This window comes from Bacillus rossius, chromosome 2, assembly GCF_032445375.1.
Source record: "Bacillus rossius redtenbacheri isolate Brsri chromosome 2, Brsri_v3, whole genome shotgun sequence".
Classification (NCBI taxonomy): Eukaryota; Metazoa; Arthropoda; class Insecta; order Phasmatodea; family Bacillidae; genus Bacillus; species Bacillus rossius.
In genome coordinates, this window is record NC_086331.1 from 95,365,159 (window position 1) to 95,389,445 (window position 24,287).

The 24,287-nt window shown below is 35.5% G+C and overlaps 1 protein-coding gene across 2 annotated transcripts in view; it reads left to right on the forward strand.

Moving 5' to 3' along the window:
* LOC134529487 (contactin) overlaps positions 1 to 24,287 on the forward strand; it is a 137,935-nt gene that overhangs the window by 68,578 nt on the left and 45,070 nt on the right. For both annotated transcript variants that reach the window (XM_063363626.1, XM_063363625.1), the window contains 4 exons: positions 9,806 to 9,972; positions 13,511 to 13,649; positions 22,491 to 22,631; positions 22,757 to 22,992. In XM_063363626.1, coding sequence (XP_063219696.1) covers positions 9,806 to 9,972; positions 13,511 to 13,649; positions 22,491 to 22,631; positions 22,757 to 22,992 — 683 coding nt within the window. The remainder of the gene's footprint in view (positions 1 to 9,805; positions 9,973 to 13,510; positions 13,650 to 22,490; positions 22,632 to 22,756; positions 22,993 to 24,287) is intronic.

Sequence of the window (24,287 nt, forward strand, 5' to 3'; positions counted from 1 at the left end):
TGTAATTTGTGAAAAATGTAAGTTCCCCAGATAGTCCAGTCAATGAAAAGTTGTAGAGGGAAATGGAAGGAACACAATTTTTGACTTTGGGACTTTGTTTGGAATAGTAAGGAGGTAAACATACTAAAAGTCCCCACTTCTAGGTGGTGAGCGGGAGGGAGGGGGGCAAGTAGAAGGTCCCTTTTTTCGGTTTTTCTCTTATAAATCGGAAACTATACGCTCTAGTGAAAAGACCAATCTATACTTAAATAAAGCTGATAAAATTTTCCACAAAATTTATTCGTTTTAATTTTTCGCTATCTTGCATAGTTTATGAGATATTTGCGTTCAAATTCGCTAATTTTTAGGGGGGAAAGGTTTTTTCGTACGTTTTTTGCCCCATTTGACAAGATAACTTTTTATATGTTCGTCGTACGTAAAGGTCACGCGGAAAGAAAGCTGTAGAGAATAAAATTGTCTTTAATAAAAACCAAACATTTTAATTTTATCTTCAATCACTAAGAAGTTAGAGCAATTTTACCTTTTTGTGTAAATCGCGAGAATTTACAGCATAGTTTAAATTCCGTCTTTTTTGTTATTCCACTGATCTAACTCTAAATGTAAGCCAATAGATACGTTTTAATATGTGTAAACAGTATCAAGTATCAACTACATATAGGCTAAGTGGCGTATAAAGAAATAATATGAACATACATTATATATTTGCCTTAACTTATGTACCTAGTTCTTTAACAGTATAATTAATTTGGTGTCGTATAAAACTATTTTCGGCACCCTGAATGTAATGGAGCAACTTTGACAGCTCCATCTCTTACCCCTTAAGAAATGCAGTTACTATATATGATGAAAACTTCCTAATAATACTCATAATTGGCACTTTATCAAGGATCACTGCATTTTTAATTAGGAGCAATAATAACCCTCTACACAAGCAATAACACTTGTATACAGTTAAATTTATAAAATATATAATGTACTTTTAATAATGTATAATATATGTATCTATTAACTGTACATTCATTCCGTAAAGGAATTGTGTTAGGGTGAGTATAGAGGCAACAACATTTGTACTTAACTATTTTACTGACACATGAACTTGTAAATGTTTTTGTAGAACTATGTTACTTTTCAGTTAATAATATATTATTACCTTATAGTACAATTGTGCAGTAATAGTTGTTATCAATTCCTGGCTCTTTTGGGGTGAGATGGTCCGGGCTCGTCATGGGAACTTAGCCATGGGGTGGGTTCTGCTTCGTTTTCCTCTTCATCTGTTGAGAAAGGAGATAGATCTTGGAGGATGACTGGCAGAGTATAGATGTCGAGTTCTTCATCTTCATTGTCCAAGAGGGGGCCCCCATTAAGACAGTTACCCTGGCAACTTTGGCAGGCAGGGGAACACTTGAGAGATGCCTTTCTGCATCCACATTTGGTGGTGGCACAATCCTTCGTGCACCGACAAAATATCATTTTTAATATTTCATCTGGTGCAGCCTGTTGCTCACTGTGCACCGGTGTTAGAAATTTATTGGTGGTTAGCTTCCACCCATACATCTGAGGAGGCAGCTCATGTCCCAACCACGTCTGGACTTGGTGATATGTCCTCAGTGAATGTTGTTTCGCTGCCCCCTCAGTGGGTGTAAGGCTTGAGATGTCCGGTTTTATATTGGCTACCGATTTAACAAAAGATTGGTAACGGTAAGCGTTTAAAGACCTCTCTTTAGGTTGGGCTCCATACCACCTCAAAATACACTTTTTTCCAGCTTCCTCTATATCATCCTTTGTTGAGGAAAGGTCTGAGAAAACTGCAGCAGCTCCCTGGACATCTGGAGACTTCAAATACATTTTGATAAATCCAAGCTTACTCTTTCGGAAGGCTGCTGAGGTGGTATCGCACCCAGTGAAGGCATGTAGAAAAAGTATATCCCGCAGCCCCTGGGTCTGAAGCTCCTGGGTAGAAAACAATGAACGATTTATGTTTCCACGTCCAGGCTTTACGAAAATTATATCCTGGTCACCAGGTGTTTTGGCCATCAACAGGACTATTAGGTCGACATCCTCACCTATAACAGCAACAGCAGTGGTATGTGATAACTCTACAGCTGTGTCTACAATGAGGACATCGGCATCGTTCTGTGCTTGAAGGGTACTGATTCCATGTGCCTGTAGTATGACCTTTAGTATGTTAATCAGTCGACTTTTGTTGTAGACATTTGAAAGGAAGTCTTCCTGCTTCACAGTTATGACTGTCTCCTGATTAAAATGTATGTCGGCTGACTTTCTGAGATGGTACCGCCTTTGCTGCTCAGCGACCTTGGTACTTGATGATGATCTCGTGTACCCATCAAACACTACAGTACAACTCCTTCCACGATAGTGGCTGTTCACGAAATTGGCATACCCATCACAAATTACAGATATCGTGGAACCTCTTGGCCATATAACTTTGTGGAGGAGAAGTCCTCCGTCCATAACAATGTCAAAGTGTGTCACATGTACTTCTTTGGTTGTTGCTTTGAGCTCTTTGTAGAGAACCGACTTCCTCGATTTCCTCATCCCACCCTCATTGAAGAAAGCCAAAGGGAAAGGAGCTAATTCATATTGCAAATAAGTTTTTAAATCTTGGTCAGTTTTCTTGCTTATGGCTATGCGTTGGAATAGCAAAAAAGGATCCACCGACACTTTTTCGTCATTGATCTTGATTGACGAGCTTACAGTCGAAAGGGGGAGTGCTAGATTTTTTCGAGACAGTTTAATATCAGAAAATGGGCAACTCACCATTTTAGCTATTGCTTGTTTACCAACTGTAACAGCATTGTAGCATGTGATTGTTTTGTCACCAACCACCCCAGTCGCAATGGATATTATGTCGCAGGTGGCCGGAAAGGGAAAATATTTCCCAAACCACTGAATTAGTTTGGTAACATCAGCTGCATCCCTAATTTGGCGGGCTTGTCCAAAATCTTTGTGCTGCTCACTTGATGTGAATAGAACCCCACAAAACTCTTCTATGGAGGTACAAATATCATGTGTCGCACTCATTCCAACTACCCATTTGCTGAGTGTACTATTTGTCACACCTCTACCACGAGTCATGCCACCTTGGCTAGAAAATGCTCGCATAAGGGTGGTCTCAATGGTCATATCGGACCACACCCCTGACCAAAAGCGATCAGATTGGCGCATTGTAAAGTAACTGCTATTTACAAATTTGTTGTACTGTTCGGCTGTCAGTTTTGAAGACAGAGTTTCCATATCTTGGATGTATAAATGGCATGACTTGGCATAGGGAAAGTGCCCTGAAGCATGAAAGTACGGGATCATTTGCTTCACACAAACAAGGTGTCCTTTCCAATCCCCAGACCTCTCAGCATGAATGTACTCTTTCATCAGGCATACCATTTTGAAGTACTGCACCCAAAGTTTTGCTGTTGGTCCCTTATCACTGAGTTGATCCAGTGCAGCTCTGAATTTCATGGACACTTCTTTAAGGTGAGAGTTTTTATTTATTGAAAGCACAGAGGGAGGCTCGTTAAGAAAATTTGATGTAACTTCTTCAATACATGTCTGCTCTTCTTCTGTCAACAGAATGTTTTCTAATATTATGTTTGACAAAGCTGTGGTTGCGAGCAAATGTCCTCTCACTGCCCTGGCAAAAGCACGGCCTTGCAGCATTTTGTCTACTGACAGAGGAGCATAGACAACACTCAGAAGTTCCCTCAGACCACTTCCAGACATCAAATAGCCAATGGCTCCCAAAAAGGACATCAGGATGTGGAATCCCCCAAGACGCACCACACATGTTGAAAGTTTTGAGTCAGGTGGAGCAGCTGCCACAATCTCTCTGGCCTTCCAATAAAGAGGCTGGTCAAACGTAACGATCAAGCACTGTTGCTTAATAAGTTTTCCACATAAATTAGCTGCATATTGTAATGCTGTATAGATGGTATCGTAGCTGGAGGGAGGTGAATTTATGAAGGGAAGAGGTACAACTCTTGTCTTCTCGCTGAAGTGTCCTGTTGTAATGTACTGCATGTATCCTTTCCACTCTGGTATTGAAATACCTTGATGTTTAGCAACAAACCACAAGGTTTCATGAGGATAAGGATGTTCTTGTTCATCTGAAATCACCAATTCTTGTACCATGATTTTTCGCAACCCCACTTCCTTGCCGTGAAATGTTTCGAGTGGAATAATCCCGAGTTTTCCTGTCTCCCGCGATGTTGGCATGTTGATCAGTCTAGGAATGTCGGATCCTTTCTCCACAGAACTGGACGGTGTAAAACATCTGATACCACCCATAGCATGAAAAGAATTGAGCCCGTCGATAGAGCACACATTAAAGTCAGCATTGTCAAATACGAATTGGCTGAATGAGTCTGACTTGAAAGTTGGTTGAGCATGCATGAGAGCAGAAAATTCCAATGTTTGGGCTTCATAATACGATGAACAAAAACCCAAATTCGCTAGAACATCAATTAGTCTTTTAGAGGCATATTTCCTGTGGAGAAAGAGGGAAAGACTGCTCATTACTGAAGACGTGAATGTGCGTGGTCTGACAATCGAGGCGATAGCATGCCCAATAGCAATACACTTTGTCTTTGTTTCTTTGACTCTTTTTGTTTTTTTCATCATCACATCCTCTAGAAAGGTTAGTAAGGTTCGAGGGAGAGCTTCTGCATCCTTAAGGAAATCATCACTAGGGGGATATTTTTCATAAGTGTACAATTCACTCTGAATATCTTGCCGAATGATTTCGGCAGCTTTTTTGACAATCCTGAGTCGTTCATCACATGCATTGTCCTCCTTGTGTTCGTACCAAGCATCACGTATCAGTTGTTGCCCAGCATCTCTAAAACATAGCACTGGAACTTTGAATCTGTTCGAGCCTTCAGTCACTAGTATACGATCCCCATACTTTGCTTCAAGTTGTGCTTTTATTGTTTTCCATACAGGTTTGACACCAGTGACGACACCAAGTATTTCGGTCTGTGAAAATTGGCAGTCAGTTGTCTCTTCAATGTAGGCACAAATTTCATCCATTGCTCTTGTAACATTGGCAGACTGGGGCAAACGACTGTCTAATTGCGGTTGAGCATAATAATGCTTAACAAATTTCAAACGACAATCATTGTGATAAACACCCTCCTCAGCGACGAGGTCGTTAATACAGGATAAGCGACCTAATACTTCATTGCCCCAACTATCTTTTCTTAACGAGGCGGCTTCCAGACATGTTTTTTGTAACTCAATAGTGCGAACATTAAACACTTTCCTCCTTTTATTCAGAGGCTTCTTGTCTTCACTTTTTATAGGCTGTCCACAGAAGAAACAATTCTTCTTAAAATCGAATATTGGAATTTTAGATCTCACAACCGCCGGTTGTGAAGATGTTGATGCTTCATATTTTTTCAAAGCTACAATCGTATTGTTCCTTGTGTAATTTTTTCGACACAAAGTGTGGACAAGAAATGACTCCAAACCATCTAGTTGTCGTATTTTGCCATCACCCCTCTCTTTGCTGGCTTTTTTAAGGGAATGTATTCCCTTTTGACTCACCTTTGAAACACCGTCACTTGATTCACTTATCTCTTCATCACACACAAAACACCTACTACTCATTGTGACGCTAAAACACTCTTGATATTGAACAACTACTGTAATATGTGGCACATATAAAACGTTTCTCAACCGAACGCAACATTTCACAAGCGCAGTTGAGATACAACTGAATGGTAAGGAATCTGGTGTTGGGCCCCCAGCTTGCGAGCCCTTCGGAATTCCTGAGGGGGGTGAGGGGTGGGGATAACGGTCCCCATTGTATGCGAGGTTCGAGTGGACGGCCTGGGGGCGGACCCTGAGAATATCACGCTGTCTGAACTTACAAGGTCGAACAAAAATGACCTGAGATACAGTGAGTCACTGTATCTCTACAAAGGAGCCCTGAAAGATCTTCCATTCGATTCCCGGTGCCAAAAATAGTATGAAACGATACCAAACAATATTACAATTGGAGAACTATATATGTACCTGAAAAAACATTATATATACATGTATACAAATAATTTATTTATGTGCCATTTATATATACTATACATATAATACTATTTATACGCATAAATATGTATATATTAACTTATATATAGTTAGAGCAGTAGAATAGCGAAAAATACGGAAGTTAAACTATTCTGAAAAATCTCGCGATTTACACAAATAGGTAAAATTGCTCTAACTTTACAATGATTGAAGATAAAACTAAAATGTTTGGTTTTTCTAAAAGAAAATTTAATTCTCTACAACTTTCTTTCTGCATGACCATCACGTAACACGAACGGATAAAGAGTTATCTAGTCAAATAGGGCAAAAAAGTAAGAAAAAAACATTTCCCCCCTAAAAATTAGTGAATTTGAACGCCAATATCTCATAAACTATGCGAGATAGAGAAAAATTGAAACGAATACATTTTGTGGAAAATTTTATCAGCTTTATTTTAGTGTAGATTGGTCTTTTCACTAGAGCGTATAGTTTCCAAGATATAAGAGAAAAACCGAAAAAAGGGACCTTCAACATGCCCCCCTCCCTCCCGCTCACCACATAGAAGTGGGGACTTTTAGTATGTTTACCTCCTTACTAGTCCAAACAAAGTCCCAAAGTCAAAAATTGTGTTCCTTCCATTTCCCTCTACACCCCCCTTTTGAGCATTCATTGACTGGACTAAGAAGAGTTATTCTTATTTCTGTTCACGGTGATCAAGTTGAGACGTTTATCTTCTCTCCTGTCAGTAGTTTTATGTTACGTTTTTGCATGGGGAAAATGTAAGTAAATTTATTTCCTATCACAAATTGTTAATTGCATAACTGGCTCTATCAATACTGATTAAAAAATATTTTCTTACCATTTGCATGTAAGAGTACAAGCTTTGTTTTTTTTGGCCTAATATGATTTAAAGCCCTGGTACGAGTAGGTGGTCCTCAGACTTGACCCTATCTGATTCTGAAATTTTATTGTACGTGATGTCACTCTGTACGTTTCCAGTTGGCCAACTTTAATATTTGGGGTCGTCAGCAGGCTGGCAGGGTGTGTGGATTCCATTCGCCATTGTTTTGTGATGTCATGAATGACATATGCCAAATCAAAGGTTTATCCGGTGTACAAAGGTGCAGTAAACACTATTTGGGTTCATTGAAAAAATATATATTACATGAAATAAAACATATTAATAAGCAAAGTATGTTGTTAAAACATGCTCACTCACAAACTTTGGCTGGCTGAAAATGTGTTTGAGAGCATAAACAAGAGGGTTGCATTCACATTTTTTTTGTTTTCACTTTTTTATTCTTTAATTATGTTGTATTTAATTTTGTAATAAGTTATAGGTCTAAAATTTTTATTTATAAAATGTGCCACAATTAGTTAATGAAAGGACAATTCTGTGAAAGCTTCTATTAACAAAAAAAAAATGAAGTATTTCGATGAGCACATGAAAATGTACCTAGCAAGTGTTTACTTTATTCACAAACTCTAGATCTATATTGACTAGAGAAGAGTGTAACAAATTTTTGCATAGGTTTCTTGAGTGGTTCTTGCCTACCATTATTATCTTTATTCTCAGCTATTAATAGTGTTATGGCGAGCAACAAAATGTAAGATATAGTAGCTTAAAAATTTTTAATAAAATTATGAGTCTTAAAATATAAAAGTGCCTGTGAATAACATTTAAATATTTCTGATATTTTAATAAGTACAATAGCTTATGTTTCAGTAATAAGCCAATAAAGGCACTTTGGAAATTTAACGTACCACATGACTATGCATATTAATCATTTTTGTTTGGGTATGTAGTTTGGGACTTATTCTATTAAAGTATAATTTTTTTAAGTTCCGGTAGCTTGGAAACAATAATTAAATTGTTTATGCTGTCTTTTGTTGGCATACAAGTACAGGGCGTGTGCCGTTAGTAAATAACTTTATATCAGCATCTTCAATTTGCGTAGTTTGACCATCAAGCAAATTCCTTTAAAAACTAAATTTTTATCCTTGAAAACCTGGAAATGTGCATGAATTTTAAAATCAAAGTTTGGTGGCCACCCTGTACAATAATTTTGAGTTGAACCTTTTCAGCTGCTGTGCTATGAAATTACACTTGATGACACACAAAATATACATTTTTTTTTTTTTTTACAAACTCAGTTTCAAGATCATATAAGTTAAATGTGAGCTAGTTCTAAGCCTACTTGCAGGTACCTTTGCAATTTAACTTTCTTCATTTGAGCTTCAGAAAATTACTTTTAAGTAAAATACGGTAAGTTTTGCTACTACATTGTTTTGCAAACTCTCCAGGGAAATACTGGGAGTCATCCTTTCTATAGGGAGTCCTCTGTTATCATGATAGCTAATGCTTATGTGATGTGGGTTTTGGGTTCAATTTTAACCCCTTGTCCCATTGTTTGAAACCTTTATGCATAACTGTGTGATTTAATTTTACCCTGTTTAATTTAGGTCAAATGCAGATTTGTTTCCAAGTGTCTCTTTTGTTTATATTGATTCTTCAGTCTCCAAAAATTTTGTTGTTGATGAGATGTCAAGCTCAGTTTAAAAAAATAAGTTCAGTGTTTTACTTGAAACTTATTTCTTTGGTTACTAAATCTAATGTTTACGTGAAACATTCCTAAACTTGTAAACATTTCAAGTAGCCTTACTTCCATGCAAATTAAAGGTAGTATATCTGTTGCATATTTTTTGCAAAGTTAGTTGAAATAAAAATTTGAATATTTTAGGGATGCACAAATTAGGACAACTAATTAGATGGCAGAACTTAAACTATCAGGTTTAAATTACATGCTACTGGCTGCCTCATTATATAGCTGGAATATCTTCAAAGAAATTGACATTTATTTAAGTTTATTGAAGTATCAAACTTTTCAAGACTTGAAAATATTTTTGACGTGACCACGTCTAATAAATCGATGAACGCCGGCTGCACGCACAAAAAAGTGTCCCACTACGGATGTCCCACTACGGATGTGTCCTGTTTGCTTTTTGTACGAATGCGTGGCATCTCTCTTCATGCTCATTGTACGCATGCGTGGCATCTCTCTTCCACTCAATTGGAACAACCATCGATTTGACTTTTCAATCATATTTTTTTTTGTGTCTTAAGTTAAGTTAATAAATTTCCTAAAATAATGTTTAACTAGAAATATTTTAAAGTTTTCCTAACAGAATTTCAAACTAGAAATATTTTAAAGGCATTCATTGGATTGAAATTTGGAAAGTTTCAATTTTGTAATCCTTTTAGTTCATTATAACTATACTTCCTGATTATCATACAAGAAAAATCTAGTGCAAATTTTTTTTTGGTTTCAAGGTAGTTAATGCTCAAAAAAATATACAATTTAAACAGTTCTTCATGCAAAATTCAAATAATGAATTGAAAGTTTATGCACACCTTTATCCTGGTTGATATTGATGAATTAAATATTATAAGTTCATTTGAACCCATTGTAAACTTCCAGAGCTTACATTTTCAGACTTTATTTTTTATCCTCTACAAAATTATGGTTATAAATACAGGCTTGAAATTGATACTTGCCTTTTAAAAAAATCTACATATTTGATTGTGTACGTAGTATTTTTGTGTTTAGAAAAAAGAAGAAATTAATTCATACTCCAAACCATATTTTCCATGTTTTCAAGTGAAGTGAAAAGTGCCTTTGTTAGCTTGTTAAAGATTTTGAATCACTTGAAACAAACCTTCTGAAGAACATAAGTTTAAATATTAATAAACCCTACTGATTTGTTTCAGGGGGCCCGAGATTTTTGCAGGAAATGGTGCCTCAATTAGTAACGTCAGTTCAGAGGAATGTTGAACTTCAGTGCCATGCTGTCTCAGAGGAAATCCTTGATGTTGCTTATATTTGGACACACAATGGGCTTCGAATTAAGGATACAGATTCAATGCGCACAAGAGTGGTAAGTCAGTTATGATTTTATGTTATTAAACTGTTCCCACACTTGCAGATATTTTCAACATGCTATAAAAATAGTAATATGCAGCCTCTTTCATAATTTGGACATATATCAGAATATTTTGTACAGAAAGTTGGAATGTTTTCTATTATATGAGTGTTTAAGGTAAGTAGTCAACAGCCAATTAGTTAACATTGTGTTATAAACTCATTCACTTTCCTATTCAATACAATAACCTAAGAGCTTCTAATATTTAGAAGCAAAATTGATCTTAAATTTGGCCAATTCGGAAAGAGAAGGCTGTTTGTGCATTTGCAGCTAATGAACATGTAGTATGCTGTAAATATTTTTTTGATTCCATTAAGTTTTCATTTTAAGTTTCTTACACGAGTTTCTTGTTCCAAAAAATATCTAATAACTAGCTTAGAAGTTAAATCGTATTCATGTAGTACAAAACATTCCACTTTCCTTAGTAGCTATATGCTTAAAATATTAGTCTCAACTAATTTTAAAATCAATGGCTAAATGTGATGTGTTTTTATGAATGCAAAAGTTTAATTGTGTGTCCATTTATTGTACGCTTATAGTCAGGGTTGGCTGATTTAAACCACAATTTTTATACTAAGTGTTTTTTTTTTTTAAATATTTTAAAATAGAATAGCTTCATCAATTTTAATGAAAGGTCTAATTTCACTCTAATAACTACAATAGTTTGCTCATTAATGTTTCTTATGATACAGGAACATATAATTATATACTAATCAAGATCTTATTTAAATTATCTGAATAAGTTGTATCCCTGTTAAATTCTCCTCTAAAATTGAATTAATTGGTAAATTATAGTGATGGGTCGAGTCACCCTATTTCAGCATCGAGTCGAGTTCGAGTTAAACAAAGAAATTTATCTTCCCGAGTCGAGCTCGAGTCGAACTCATAGAAATTTGTCTTCGAGTTGAACTCGAGCCAAACTCATGGAAATTTATCGAGGTTCAAGTGGCAGAATGATGAGCGAAATAAATATAAGTTAAATATTTCTCAATATAATATAATTATTGAAGGTTGCACTACACATTTTGATTTTTTGTCTTTTTTTTTTTATCTTCATACTGAAAAATGCACATCCAAGTGACGAATCAGACTTGAAGTTGTTGATGACGGAGTGTTGTAAATTTTTTTGCAGCACTTGAATCTAGCTGTCTGATGATCAATTTTTTCAAAAAATTCCCAAATCTCTGCTCTTGATTTCTGTTCGTCACTTTGTAACGTCCCAAGCCGTACAAACATATCCATTCCACTAATACTAAACCGTTTATGATTAATACGACGCCGGTGACGCAAACATTACTTTCAAGTTTAAACATAAACATCAACAGCCTCAATTTTCCGTTCGGCCATGGAAAACTGGTTGGAGATTTCAATTATTGTTGATATCGATTTGTCAAAGTGGCAACATTCCCTGGCTGTAAGATGACTTACGTAGGCCATTGGCCCAGAGTTAAAATGGCGGCTATCTAGTGTTTAGTAGTAAATATTATTTACTTCCAAAGCTGCCCAAATATTAACGATGTTCGCGGTCTTGTTCATGACTGAATCTAGAGAACATTTTTTAATTCCGTTATAGTTAAATAAAGGTATTTTGTTGGAATTAGAAATATTAAGTGCATATTGAATGATGGGATGCACTGTTTGCGGTTATACACGATCGAAAATAAATAATATTCCGACCTTATTTTCAAGGTTTTCAGTGTTGGATCAGAGGTTTTCCACTAGGTAGGCCTAAATAATACATTTTATTTTATTTTAAAGTCCATGGTTTCAGATAAGTACCTTCACGATTGGAAAATGTGCAACATTATGGTCGAGCCAAAAACTAAACTTTGACGAGACTCGAGGACACGATCTTAATCAACTCGGTTTTCGAGTCGAGTTTAGTTTCGCCGGCTCGACTCGACTCGCTCGATTTTTCGAGTCTCGACCCATCACTAGTAAATTATAGTCAAAAGTGTAAAAAAAAAAAGAAGAAATAAACTAAATTTATGATTTTACAAAAATATTCTATTTTGAGGAAAATTCCTGTGACTGTACTGTAAATCCCCTTTCTGTGGGAAACTTCCATTTTATAAAGAATCCTCGTGTGGAGAAATACCGGTATATATCTTGCATCGTGGCTTTTCCGCAAAGTAAAAATAAAATTACGAAAATACCATTTTCCAACACTAGAGACATTCCTGTATTTACCCTGACAACAGCATTAATAAATTCCTACTAGTTCCTGAGAAATCCCAGTTTTTAGCTCACATTTCAATATCTGTGCATTGCCGCTGAGAAAGTATGTGGTGGTGATGTTTTAATTATGTAAATAATTGTACATGATAATTGTGAGAATGCTGCTGCATCCTTTTTTACGTGTATTTTCTTTTAAAATGTGTTGAACCAAAAGTCTGCAATCATTGTAGAAAAATAATGGAGACAGTATAAACTTCTACAAATACTACTTTATTTTACTGCCATGATGAAAAATAAAACTAGGTGGGTGCATCAAGTGAAAAGTCCGAGCAGAACACTTATTAAAAGTTGTTCGTGTAAGCGTGTAAGGGTAAAGAGAGAAATGTTTTTACATAGGCTTAACCTGGCATTTTCTCCATGGAAATAGTGTTTTCAGAATCACTTGGCTATTTACTTGGTTTTGTTATCAGTGCTGGAATCAGTCACTATTAAGTTAAGTCTTTAATAATACTGACATGTAGATGGGGGTTACAGAAAATAATTAAGTTGAGTTGACTGAGTTAACTCATTCAAGTGACCAGGTGTACTCTTGTGATGTTTCTGAATGCTTTAATGCTCACTCACATGCTGAATTTGTTAATATTATTTCAGGGCTTTTTGTATAAATTTATTCCTATACCTACCTTGAATATGTTGTTGTATCACAAATTTTCTCACCAGATATTTACTAAACATTATTTTCCAGCTGTAAAATTTCCTGAAAGTGTTCATAAATGTGAACATTTGCTTGACTTTTTACAGCTATCAGATAATATTAGTAAAAATCTGTTGAGAAAATTTAATTTAGTTAACCATAAAATGCAAGCAATGTATAGGAATAAATTTATACATAAAGCCCTGAAATATTAGTAATGACAATGAAAAAAAAAAAAAAGGAAATAACCAACTCAGCAAGTCAGACAAAGCCTTAAAGCAATTATTATTATAAGATAGTAATATTCTAATTATAACGCAGAAGCATTTGTATCATTTGTAAAGTTCAATGATACATAATTAATATAATGATAGTGAATAAGTATATTAAAATTATTTTTATGTCTTCAAATAGTAAAATGAGTAGGGGATGAGTTTTGGGTATTTATTTTTGTACTGAATTAAGGTTATCTTTAGGGTCACAATGGGTGAGTGTCTTCCCATAAGGTGAACTGGGTTTGATTTCCAGCTTGGTCAAAACAATATTTTTCACGTGGTGGAATTTGCAGCAAGCCAGTAAGCTTTCTCAGTACACCCATTTCCCCCATGCTTTTTATTTCAGAATATTGATGGTGGTGTTTTGGATATTTACAATACAACTTTGGCTGAAGCTGGAGATTATGAATGCATAGTGAAGAGTGCAGTCGGTAGAATTTCATCCAAAACTTCATTGATAGTTGAAGGTCCACCTGGCCCACCAGGTATGAACCAATACAGTACCTGAAAAAATTTGTGTACATTAATATGAACTTGATACTCAGGAATCACAGATTCATAAATTGGTAAAAAATTATGTAGCCTACTTCAAAAAGGAAAAAAAAGAGGTTTGTTTATGTTATTAGATATCCTTCCTGTCTCGTATTACATTTGTATGTGTTCTTTTAGTTTTAAGTTTTGCAAGAACTTATGACTCATTTTTTGTTAGAGCATTTGAAATTTAAAAAATTCTACAAGTACCTTGTTCATATTCAGGAGAAGTTTGTCATTTTCATGCTTTTAGTCATGCTAACTCCATATTCATCAATCTTTACAAATATCCAAATACGGCCACTTTTATTTTTCTTGGCATGCTACCGCTGGAGTGTTACATTGTGCCATCAGCTCATTCTGTTGGGTCCTCAGTGGCAGTAACTTCTAATGTGTTGCTCATGTGTTGAGGGTCATGCATTCAATCCCAACTCCCTGGCATGACTAAATTTAATGAGAACCAATGGCAATACAATAATAGTATGCACATGTCGGGAGAAATGGCGGGCAGGTGACATCACCAAGCAGTCATGGCAATGCTTGCTGATCACAGCATTGTGTGTTGTGGAGAACAGGGCATATAAATATCTTTAGCTGCTACTTTCTGTGCAGTGTACATTTGTAATAATAGAAACAAGAACACTAAGATTGTTTAACATGTTTCCTAAAGACAATGATCTATAAAGCTATAGGATGGTGCTCATAGGACAGAAGATAAACTAAAGGTTAATATAGCTGAACAAAACTCGCAATGAATTTCAAAATAGTGGTTATATTATATACAGTTAATAGCCTACAAAACAAAATCATAGAACATTATTTATTGTATGACCAAGGCTAGTGTATTATTTTAGTGTTTTTGGACAGTGAGTTAAAGCCCTCGCATGTTAATTTTTCTTTAGATCACATTCAATTTTTATTGGATTGGCAATTCCTTGAATGGCACATAATACCACTAAAATGTCGTAACTGTGGCCATCTGTTCATTCAAGGAATTGATCCATCCAATTCTCAAAAATGAACAGAAAACAAATATTAATTTTTGAAAACATTTTGTTTGCTATTGAATACCTATCTACTACTACAACAGCAAATTTATTCCTACAGCACATTGTTGTATTACTGATTGAATACTAATATAAATTGCAATTCACAATTATTGAATTGTATATGAACTCAGATCCTCTACTGTTACACAACTTCCAAGTGTTCAACAATAATTTCAATATTCTTTGAAATTTTTTGTTCAAATACATATTCTTATTAATTAATTTTTGTTCAAAAATGTAAAATGTGAACCATCAGTTTTTCTTAATACTGCATATCGTTCGTCCGGAAGAACAGTGACACAACTCAAAAAAGTAAGTTTTTCAGGAAACGAAATTGAAAATTTTACCTAATTTTGATATGTTTTCTCTCACAATTTTGGAAAGGTAGGTTTTCTATAACAAGCCCTATTATGAATTTCATATCTTGTATTTATTTTACAGTCGGATTTTTTCAGAAGAACTGTTTATATACTTTTTAAAATAATATTTAAAAAAATTATTTTGACTTATGACACTTTTCTTGTGATAGGTATTGTTAAGTTTTTGAGTTAAGTAATGTATGCAAAATAAAAAAAATGCCACAAAGAATGTTTTGATAGAAATTTAAACTTAAATCGCTTTATTAGGCTTTGAAATATTATGTACTGATTGCAGACATAATAATAATAATAATAATAATTATTATTATTGTTATTATTGTTATTGTTATTATTTAACTACACATTTTCAAACTACATAAGTTGACAGTTTTGAATTACAAAAATTAACAATTAACAGTTACACATCTATAATCAAAACTTTCAAGTAGCATACACAATGAATTATACTCTAATACATTTATTTTCCCTTCTAATTAAAGTAAAGGTATGCCAAGAACAGTTTTATCTACAAACTAAGAATTAAGTTTTAATACAATACTTTCAGAAATTCCACACTATCAATTCAGACTGCAGACCAAAAAATATTACTAATTATTGTTTTGTTATACAAATTGAAACTTTTCATTTACAAATTAGTATAAAATGTCGCATAGCAATTTGGAATACATTTTTTCCTCAACAGAGACAATAGACCATCTTTTTTCTTCTCGGAAATCCCTAGTTTTCTTTGGTACGCTTTCTGCAACTGAATGTTTGACACCTTGCTATGTTTATTATCTCTTCTAGACTGCAAAACATCAACTTGTTTGAATTCACTTTCTTCATAGGAAGTCTTGTAGAAGAGTTTTACAAACTGATCCTTCTTCACCTTGAGCACTTTAACTTCCGAAATCTTGAAATGTTCTCCATCAGTATTTTTTATTATCCGAAGGCCAAGTTCAGCTGGTAAAGCTTTCATATCGTTTATGTCTTCATGGCAGATTTCATGCACTCTGTAGGGCTTTCCGGTTTTCTTTGCGCATCGTATTAGGGACACGTACTGTTCAGGAACATAAATTGGTCCTGACTTTAGGGCTCGAGGGATGTGTCTCTCTATCACCGAATGAGCACCGTCCCCTTCATTTTGACGGTGTTCGGTTATGAGAAACTTATGTGTTATACTTTGTATCCACGAAAACTTTATCATTGCATACATGTACGTAGCTATCAAGAAACGGTTTTTTTGTTGACCAGCGCAGTTGTCGGAATAGAAAATCACATCAATTTCGTCCGAATGATCTGTTTTCGTACTTTCGAGATACAGTAGAACAAGGGAACCTATTTCAATTACTCCTCTTTTAGCCTCTCCCTCGTGCCATACATAGCATTCAACTTGGTTAGTTTTCACATTGTACTTAGTGAAGTTGAAAACACTCAGTTTTGACACAAAATAAAATGAGGAGGCTTGTCCATTTGGACAGGGTAGCACTGCTTGAAAATCGAACACAGCTACTATGGCGTTGGAGTTGGACTTATCATTTGCCTTTTCTTCTCGGGATAGCTTGGTTTCTTCAATGTGAGTATCATAACTACACTGTAATTCAGCTTTTTCCTCTTCATTAGCATTTGAATAAGCAAGGCACTGTTCGCACTGATCCTTCTTAGGAACAAAGAATGATAAGTTGAACTCTTCGGGGAATATTCGGAAATACAGGACATAATTAGCAGAGGGCTGGCTAGTCTCTTTGCACATTTGTTCATAGTCCCTATGTAGTTCCGCAATCGTTTTGTTTCTTTCTATATACTTCTTGTTTTTCACAGCACGGCAATAATGGCTTGGTATGCAAGGGATGCTATTTATGTGATTTCTCACACTTTCCTTGACGTTCTCGTCCACTTTATGGTGATGCCCGTGTTTTCTTCTCATATCCAAGGAGAGAATGTTGCCTGTTGAAGTATTTTTCTTCTGCTGAACAGTTCTTATTGACCTGTCATTAATGCAAAGAGTCGACTTGAAAAAATGCTTACAAACACGAGTTCGCTTACCCTCAGTAACAAAATGAAATGCATTATTAGGAAGCCTGTTACTGTCCCCTTTGAGGTACTGATATTTCAGTTTTACCTCTGACATACTAGCCAACAGGAATTCACGTTGCCTTTGCAAGTCCTTGAAGCCCCAGTACTCATTGAAAATATTCCTACGCTGATCTTCAGTGAACTTACTAAAACATTTTAGTCTGCATTTTACGTTGCATGGTGGTTGTAATTCTCTGCCTGCGACAACCTTTTGGCTGTTAGAAAATGATGTATAACTTTCACCAGCATTTCTCGCTCTTTTAGCTCGATTCTTTTGCCACTCGTCTGGATTACGTAACCTTTTTATACCCCTCTGCTTATTTTTGCTGGGTCTCAAAACACACCTCTATGTAGCTTTTCCACTTGTTGATGTACGGATCAGCATTTTCAAATCCCTCTATTTGTAGTGATTTAACATTCGATGCTTTGTCAGATGTAGAGTCTGTAGGATCTAAGGCATTGCAGTCTGGATCAGCCACGCTGTCATCACTTGACAAGTCTGATACAGAATCGCTGCTGGAAAGTTCATTGTGGCCAGAAGCATTTGCTGGAGGGTTACACACACTGGCCCTTCCAATATTGTCCGGAAAAAAATGCACAAAAAGTTTTATTTTATTGATTATAAATTCTTGTCAATAATTATAGTTAAAACATTACAAAAATAATTACGTACCTAAGTTTAATTTTTGGCGTCATAAGTTTTTTCAGGATGTTTATCAGTCGTATTAATATCGGACATGCTTTCTTGTATATCACCTTTTTTGTTTATAGCGATGTGCCACATACAAACACGGCCAGATGTAGCTCTTTCCTCTTCTTTGTCATTATCATGCTCTTTGCAGAGTCTGAGTATTAAATCACAGCGACTGTTACTGGACATTGTTATCTGAAATAAACAATAAAATTTAGTGTCAAGCATATCATTGAGAGTCTACAGTATGCTAATTATGATAGAAATATCTTAACACAATCATGAAATGCCATTGTTACAATTGATGAACGAACATACAATCTAGGCTCACACTCATTGCCATAAAACAAAAATTACAATAGCTACGCATCTTTGGGAACATAGCTTTTTCCGAACCTTTTAACTTTAATATCATATTTTAATATATTTCATTTAATAATTGTATAATACCAGTTTAGTAATGTTATCGGACTGACACAATTAAAAATGCAGGATTATAATTTGTTCTGAGCTTAACTCAGCACAGTCATTGCAATAATTCTAAATTATAAAATATGAAAGAGAGATTCGAACAAGATAGAAATTGAAAACGGATCGCTAAAAAAAATCTACACATATTAAAAAGTTGTTCCATTCTTGATCTTTATTTAGAATTGAGTTTCTGTTTACAGAACCACTTTAAACCAGTGATTCTGGGAGACCGATAATGTAAAATTTTCAGGAACAGTGACAACTTCTTAATACATACAAATACCATCTTAATAGATGCAGAAACCGTAAGGAAATTCAATCACATAAACAGACACATATCTAATTAGCAGTATACTTTATTTAATAAGTGTAATATTTTTACTCACTTTCAACGAACAGTGACACAAATCATAAAGTGTCACTCTTTTTGAACAAATCACAACTCATGAACAGCACCTTTTTGGGATATGTCGTTCTTCCTGTTTAAAACACAGTTTAACTCTGTGAACGTCGTGACTCTCAACGAAATGTGACGTTCTTCTTGCCCCGCCTGAAACTCATCTGCTGAAAACAAAGGTGACACTACTGCCATTTGGTGAGCGGTTACTGCCTGTAGTTTTGTGATGTTTTTTTAGAGAAAAGTATGAATGATTAGGAATGTGTTTCAATGCATAACTCAAAATCCGGGTTTTTTGAGTTGTGTCACTGTTCTTCTGGACTAACGATATGTTTTTTCTGAGACATTTTATGTATATTAACATTAATAATGTTTTTGGTTTTCAAATAAAATTGTTAAAAGTTTTTAAAGGCTCGATCATCTGGTATGATCATTACTTAAGATATGAGTAAAATGATTAAAAAAATACAAATCTATGATTAATGGACCTTGCAGACCTTACACCTGCATTGTAAAATATTTAGGTAGCAGTGTAGCAATAGTTTGCATGCCTCAATTATTCTGGAGTGATAGAGCAGAAACTCACTCTTTACTTTTACAAAATAATTAGTACTATAGTTAACATAACCATTATTATTTACAAAATGGTAACATAGGGAATATTTTTAATTTCTTGAAATTTAAATCCCTAATTCAATTGGATCTGAAAAGACATAGTATTAGGCAATTTGCTTTGTACATATTATTACAATTTATGTTGTGGGGAGAATTGGGTTTGTAAGGGATAGCCCAATTAAGTTTTATTAAAGTTTTATTGATTACTAATATTTACATCAATAATAAATAATCCTTCTTAAAAACGCCTAATCACCAATTACTCACACTTAAAATGTTTATTCCCAAGTCACTCAGTGTCTGTCAAGTTCCACAGTCCGTACTCCTCACTAGGCCGCACTCCCCGTGCAACTCTCGCCGCACTCCTCGCGCAACTCTCGCCGCACTCCTCGCGCAACTCTCGCCGCACTCCTCGCGCAACTCTCGCCGCACTCCTCGCGCAACTCTCGCCGCACTCCTCGCGCAACTCTCGCCGCACTCCTCGCGCAACTCTCGCCGCACTCCTCGCGCAACTCTCGCCGCACTCCTCGCGCAACTCTCGCCGCACTCCTCGCGCAACTCTCGCCGCACTCCTCGCGCAACTCTCGCCGCACTCCTCGCAGAACTCTCGCCGCACTCCTCGCAGATCTTACGTGGCACACCCCGTGGAACTGTTGCCAAAAACTTGCTGCTGAACTCACCGCAGGACTCTGTCACCAAATCTGGCCGCACCCACTGCACTCACTGCACTCACTGTCGCGGGACTCGTCGCTGACTCATGTTGCACCCGTTGCTGAAATCTCGCTGCACTCCGTTGCCGAACTCTTGCTGTTTCTGTCGTTGAACTCTCGCCGCACTTGCGGCACTCACCGGTCCTCACCGCCACGAGACTCTGTCGCCCCAAAAACTCCCGTGGAGGCTGGCGTCCCTGCTTAAGTAGTCTGTGGCGCCCTTCTAGAACTGACGAGAGCAGCTGGGGCGAGTCGCTTCATCCTGTGCCGACCCGACGCCCAAAGCGTCGAGAATAGTGCCGCTTGCTCATGCCATGAGCCGCGGAATTTCCAAGGCTGCTCAGCGATAGATATCAGCACTGAGGCAGGACGCAGTGGGGGGAGGGGGGTAGCGACGACCCTTTTAATCCGGCCAGGCATGCGTGGCAGGCTTTAGTTAGTGAACACCATGTGACACGGCGCATGATGCCAGTTGCCTGGTAGGGCGGCCAGCCAGCTCCGAACTTGGCGCCTGTTGTGGTCCTGTCTGCGTTCGTAACAATATTAAGGTTTAATTATTTTATAATAATTTCTCACTTGTTCACGGAGTAAGGTGTTGCATTGATTAGCCACTTGACTTGGGCTAGAGTCCTGGTTCAGTCAACTTGCTGTTGTCAATGGTTTCCCTTTATCACCCCAGGCACTGCCAAAATATTTCCTGAACACAGGCTGTGGCGATTCCTTCTTTAATCGCCCTCTTCTTTGTAGTTGTGTGTTACCACACCTCCCTGTCAACAAGATGTGAACCTTAAAAAAATTTACATTGAAGGAAATCTAATATAGTGAAATAAGAGTTGTCAAGAAATTTAAATTAATAAATGAAAGGTTTTCAGAATTTGACCAGTAACTAAGAAGCAGAGTCTCCTTTTTGAAAAGACCATGGCAATCAGAAAGACTTACTCGTAAACACTCTAGATTAGTTTGGCAATAGTTAGTTATAATTTAAAATTTCCAAGCTAGTTAAACAGGGGTCCCCTTTGATAAACTCATTGTTGGTTAGGTTGCATTGATAATATCAGCTGTGTAAACCATTGTTTAAAGTGTTATAAAATTCTTTAGAGCAAGAGATAGCTTTAATTGGTCATTTGAGTTAGTTACTTGAAATGGAGGCTAGTTATTTATCATGAAAGTAGTTTTGAACTGTTCCTAAGTTTGGAACTGCATTCTAAATAATTAAGATTAAGTGTAGGGTAATGAAATGTATTTAAATTTTTTTACTAAACCTTTCACCTCATAAATTCAGATTTTAAAATCTCTTATAAAAATTCTTACATGTAAGCTAATTCTAAAACACTATTTTGAGGTGAGTAAGCAATATCAGTAGTAAACTAAAACATACTCGTAAGTCTTATTATAAAATTTTCCAAAAATTTTTTTACATTAATGCACACAAACATCTTGACAAGTAAACTGGTAATAGTGTTGCTTAGATAAAGGTTGTGCTGAAAAAGAAATTCCCAAAAATTGTGTGCCAATGTTTTTTCAAGTTAGTCTCATAGACTATGTTGGTTAATTCATTTTATTGATAGTATTACTATAATTTGAAGGCTGTTCCCAAAAATTTTGAACCATAGCTGTATACATTTTGTGTTTCATTTTAAATATTCTTACCAGATATTTATTATGTTTTATTTAATTGCAGTAAAACATAATTATGACCACTTGTGTGACATTTTATAACTTCCAAGCAATGTTTAGTCAATATCTAATAACAAAATTTGTAACAAGTAACAATTTTACTCTAAAGCATCCATTTAGATTTCAGTTGGGACTAAACAGGTTTGTAATCATTAGTTTCAACTAATGCTTATAATACAGTACTTGCAAGTTGTTATTCAGAGAGAAAAGATCTTACAATTAATTATGCTAACTAAAAAATTCTTACATTATAATTCAATTTACTAATATATTGGCATATAGTATGTTTACAGCAAAATGATAGTGCTATCAACAAAATTTGTATTTATTTGTTTTTTATGTTAAAACTTATAGTTTTCACTTTTTCAATTTTTTTGTCTTTTTTATCTCATATAGCATACATACTAAACCGAAAAAGTGAAGGAAAAAAAAATCACCTTTACTGTGTAAGTTTTTGTATATTGAAATGTAATCTTTACTGTAAAGGAAACAGGACAGTGAATTATTGTATTTACATGGTAAGTTTTGCATTGAAATAACAGTATTAGAATATTGGTGGAAGCATTTCTGTTACTAGTATTACTTGAAAATTTAGACTTAGTTGGAGGATAATATTTTGACTTTGCCAATGATTTGATATAAAGCTATACATAATTTGCCAATGAACTGATGTAAAGATCTTCATTATGTGCCTTTAATTGACCAGTATTCCATAATTTTGATTGTAGACTGAAAAATAATGTGTTTTAGGTGGTGTTCAGGTCATCAGCGTTGTGAAGACTTCAGCAACAATTCAGTGGACAGATGGTGCGTCAAATGGACGCCCAATCACCAAGTATTTGGTCCATGGTCGTACTAACTGGAATAACACTTGGATAGTGTTAGTTGAAAGTAAGAATTTTTTTGATATTTTGCAGTTAATTGACTTTTATGTGTTATTTTGTTAATTTTAATGTGGTTTTGTGCAATGAATGAAATGTATTTGTTGTAAAGTATTTGCATGCGATTTGTTTTAGATGTTTTTGCAAGGGAAGTGAATCGCTATAATGGGAGAAAGGAAACCGTTCTGGAGAACAGCCTCTCACCGTGGTCAAGCTATGAGTTTCGTGTTGCGGCTAGCAATGATCTTGGCTATGGCCCACCTTCGTCACCGTCTCCAGTGTACAGTACGCCTCCAGATCGCCCTTACAAGGCTCCTGCAAATATCGGTGGAGGGGGTGGCAAAATTGGTGATCTGACCATTACATGGCAGGTAATATACTATGTAATATATTTAGTTTCTCGGCTGTTTTATTACTATGTGCTGAAATTCAGTAGCCCAGAATTATAAAACAAGACGTCCAGTTATTGAAATTGGACTTAATCAGATCCACTGAACTGTTCTTAAAGTAATATTTAAATATATGCAAAACAGTACTTCATTAAATATTTTGTGTACATGGAAAAAACAGTTAATGTATGAAAAGCTGGGCTATGCTGTTTCCAACCCTTTTTTGGACGTTATTGCTTAAAATAGTTCGGTGACAGGCAGCAGCATAGGCTTTTGCGAGCCTTAAATGTTTCTTCATTTTTGCCCAAGAACAATAGTGTTCTCAGTATGTACCATGGTTTCAAGTTGACTGTGAAATATAGTCATTGCTTCTCTTTTAGTTTTAAAGTAAAGTAACTGTAAACATTTTGCAAGTTGTTTAGGAGCAGCAAATTGTCTTGGTGATGTAAAGTTTTTTGGTATGGAACTATGTAGTCATCATACAATTTTAGTTAAAAGAATAGAGGAACAAAACTTTATTTTTGACTTCTGTTTATTTTCATACTTCTGTTTATTATCATCTCAATTCTCTATCAAATTGATAGTAATAATTTGGGAGTTTAAAAGAAATTTTTTTAGTACCTATGAAACTTTTTAAGGGTTTACTAGTGACTTGCATATAACTGGAACAGATCATAGTCATTAGCCAGTACGGTGTTTTCACACCCCTTCATAAAAATAAACTAATGCTCAAATAAATCCAAGTATAAGCAATGAAGCATCTTCACACATGTAAAAATATCCATCATTAGCTTGACCTTCAAATCTGAGAATTGCTGCATGGGATTTTATTAGCTGTCACGCATGGTCATGCACTGGGGTGCAGCACATTGTCTTTTGTAAACATATTGTTACATTCCAGGTTGGCCCGGCAAAACAACCCAGAAAATAACAAGACCCTTTAAAAATCTTACTGTTGCAGGTAGTTACTTAAAGATTGTTTTTAAGTTAACCAAAGCAAGTTATTTGGTAAAGTTTTTATTTTGAAAAATAAAAGTGTATTCAAACTTCTTTTGTTTAGGAATTTCTCGAAGAAGAAAAAACACAACTTGAACCTACAGTACCAACCACAGTTCAGTCCCCTGATCAGAGTTTGTTAGTTGGAAAAGCTGGTCGGATTACTTTTTGATAAAAAAATTTTACAATACATACCAACACACTTCGTTGGACTTCACAGCTTCCTGTCACTTGATATTAAAAAAAAAAATTTAAACCCTGGATTAAGTTCACTTAACAGG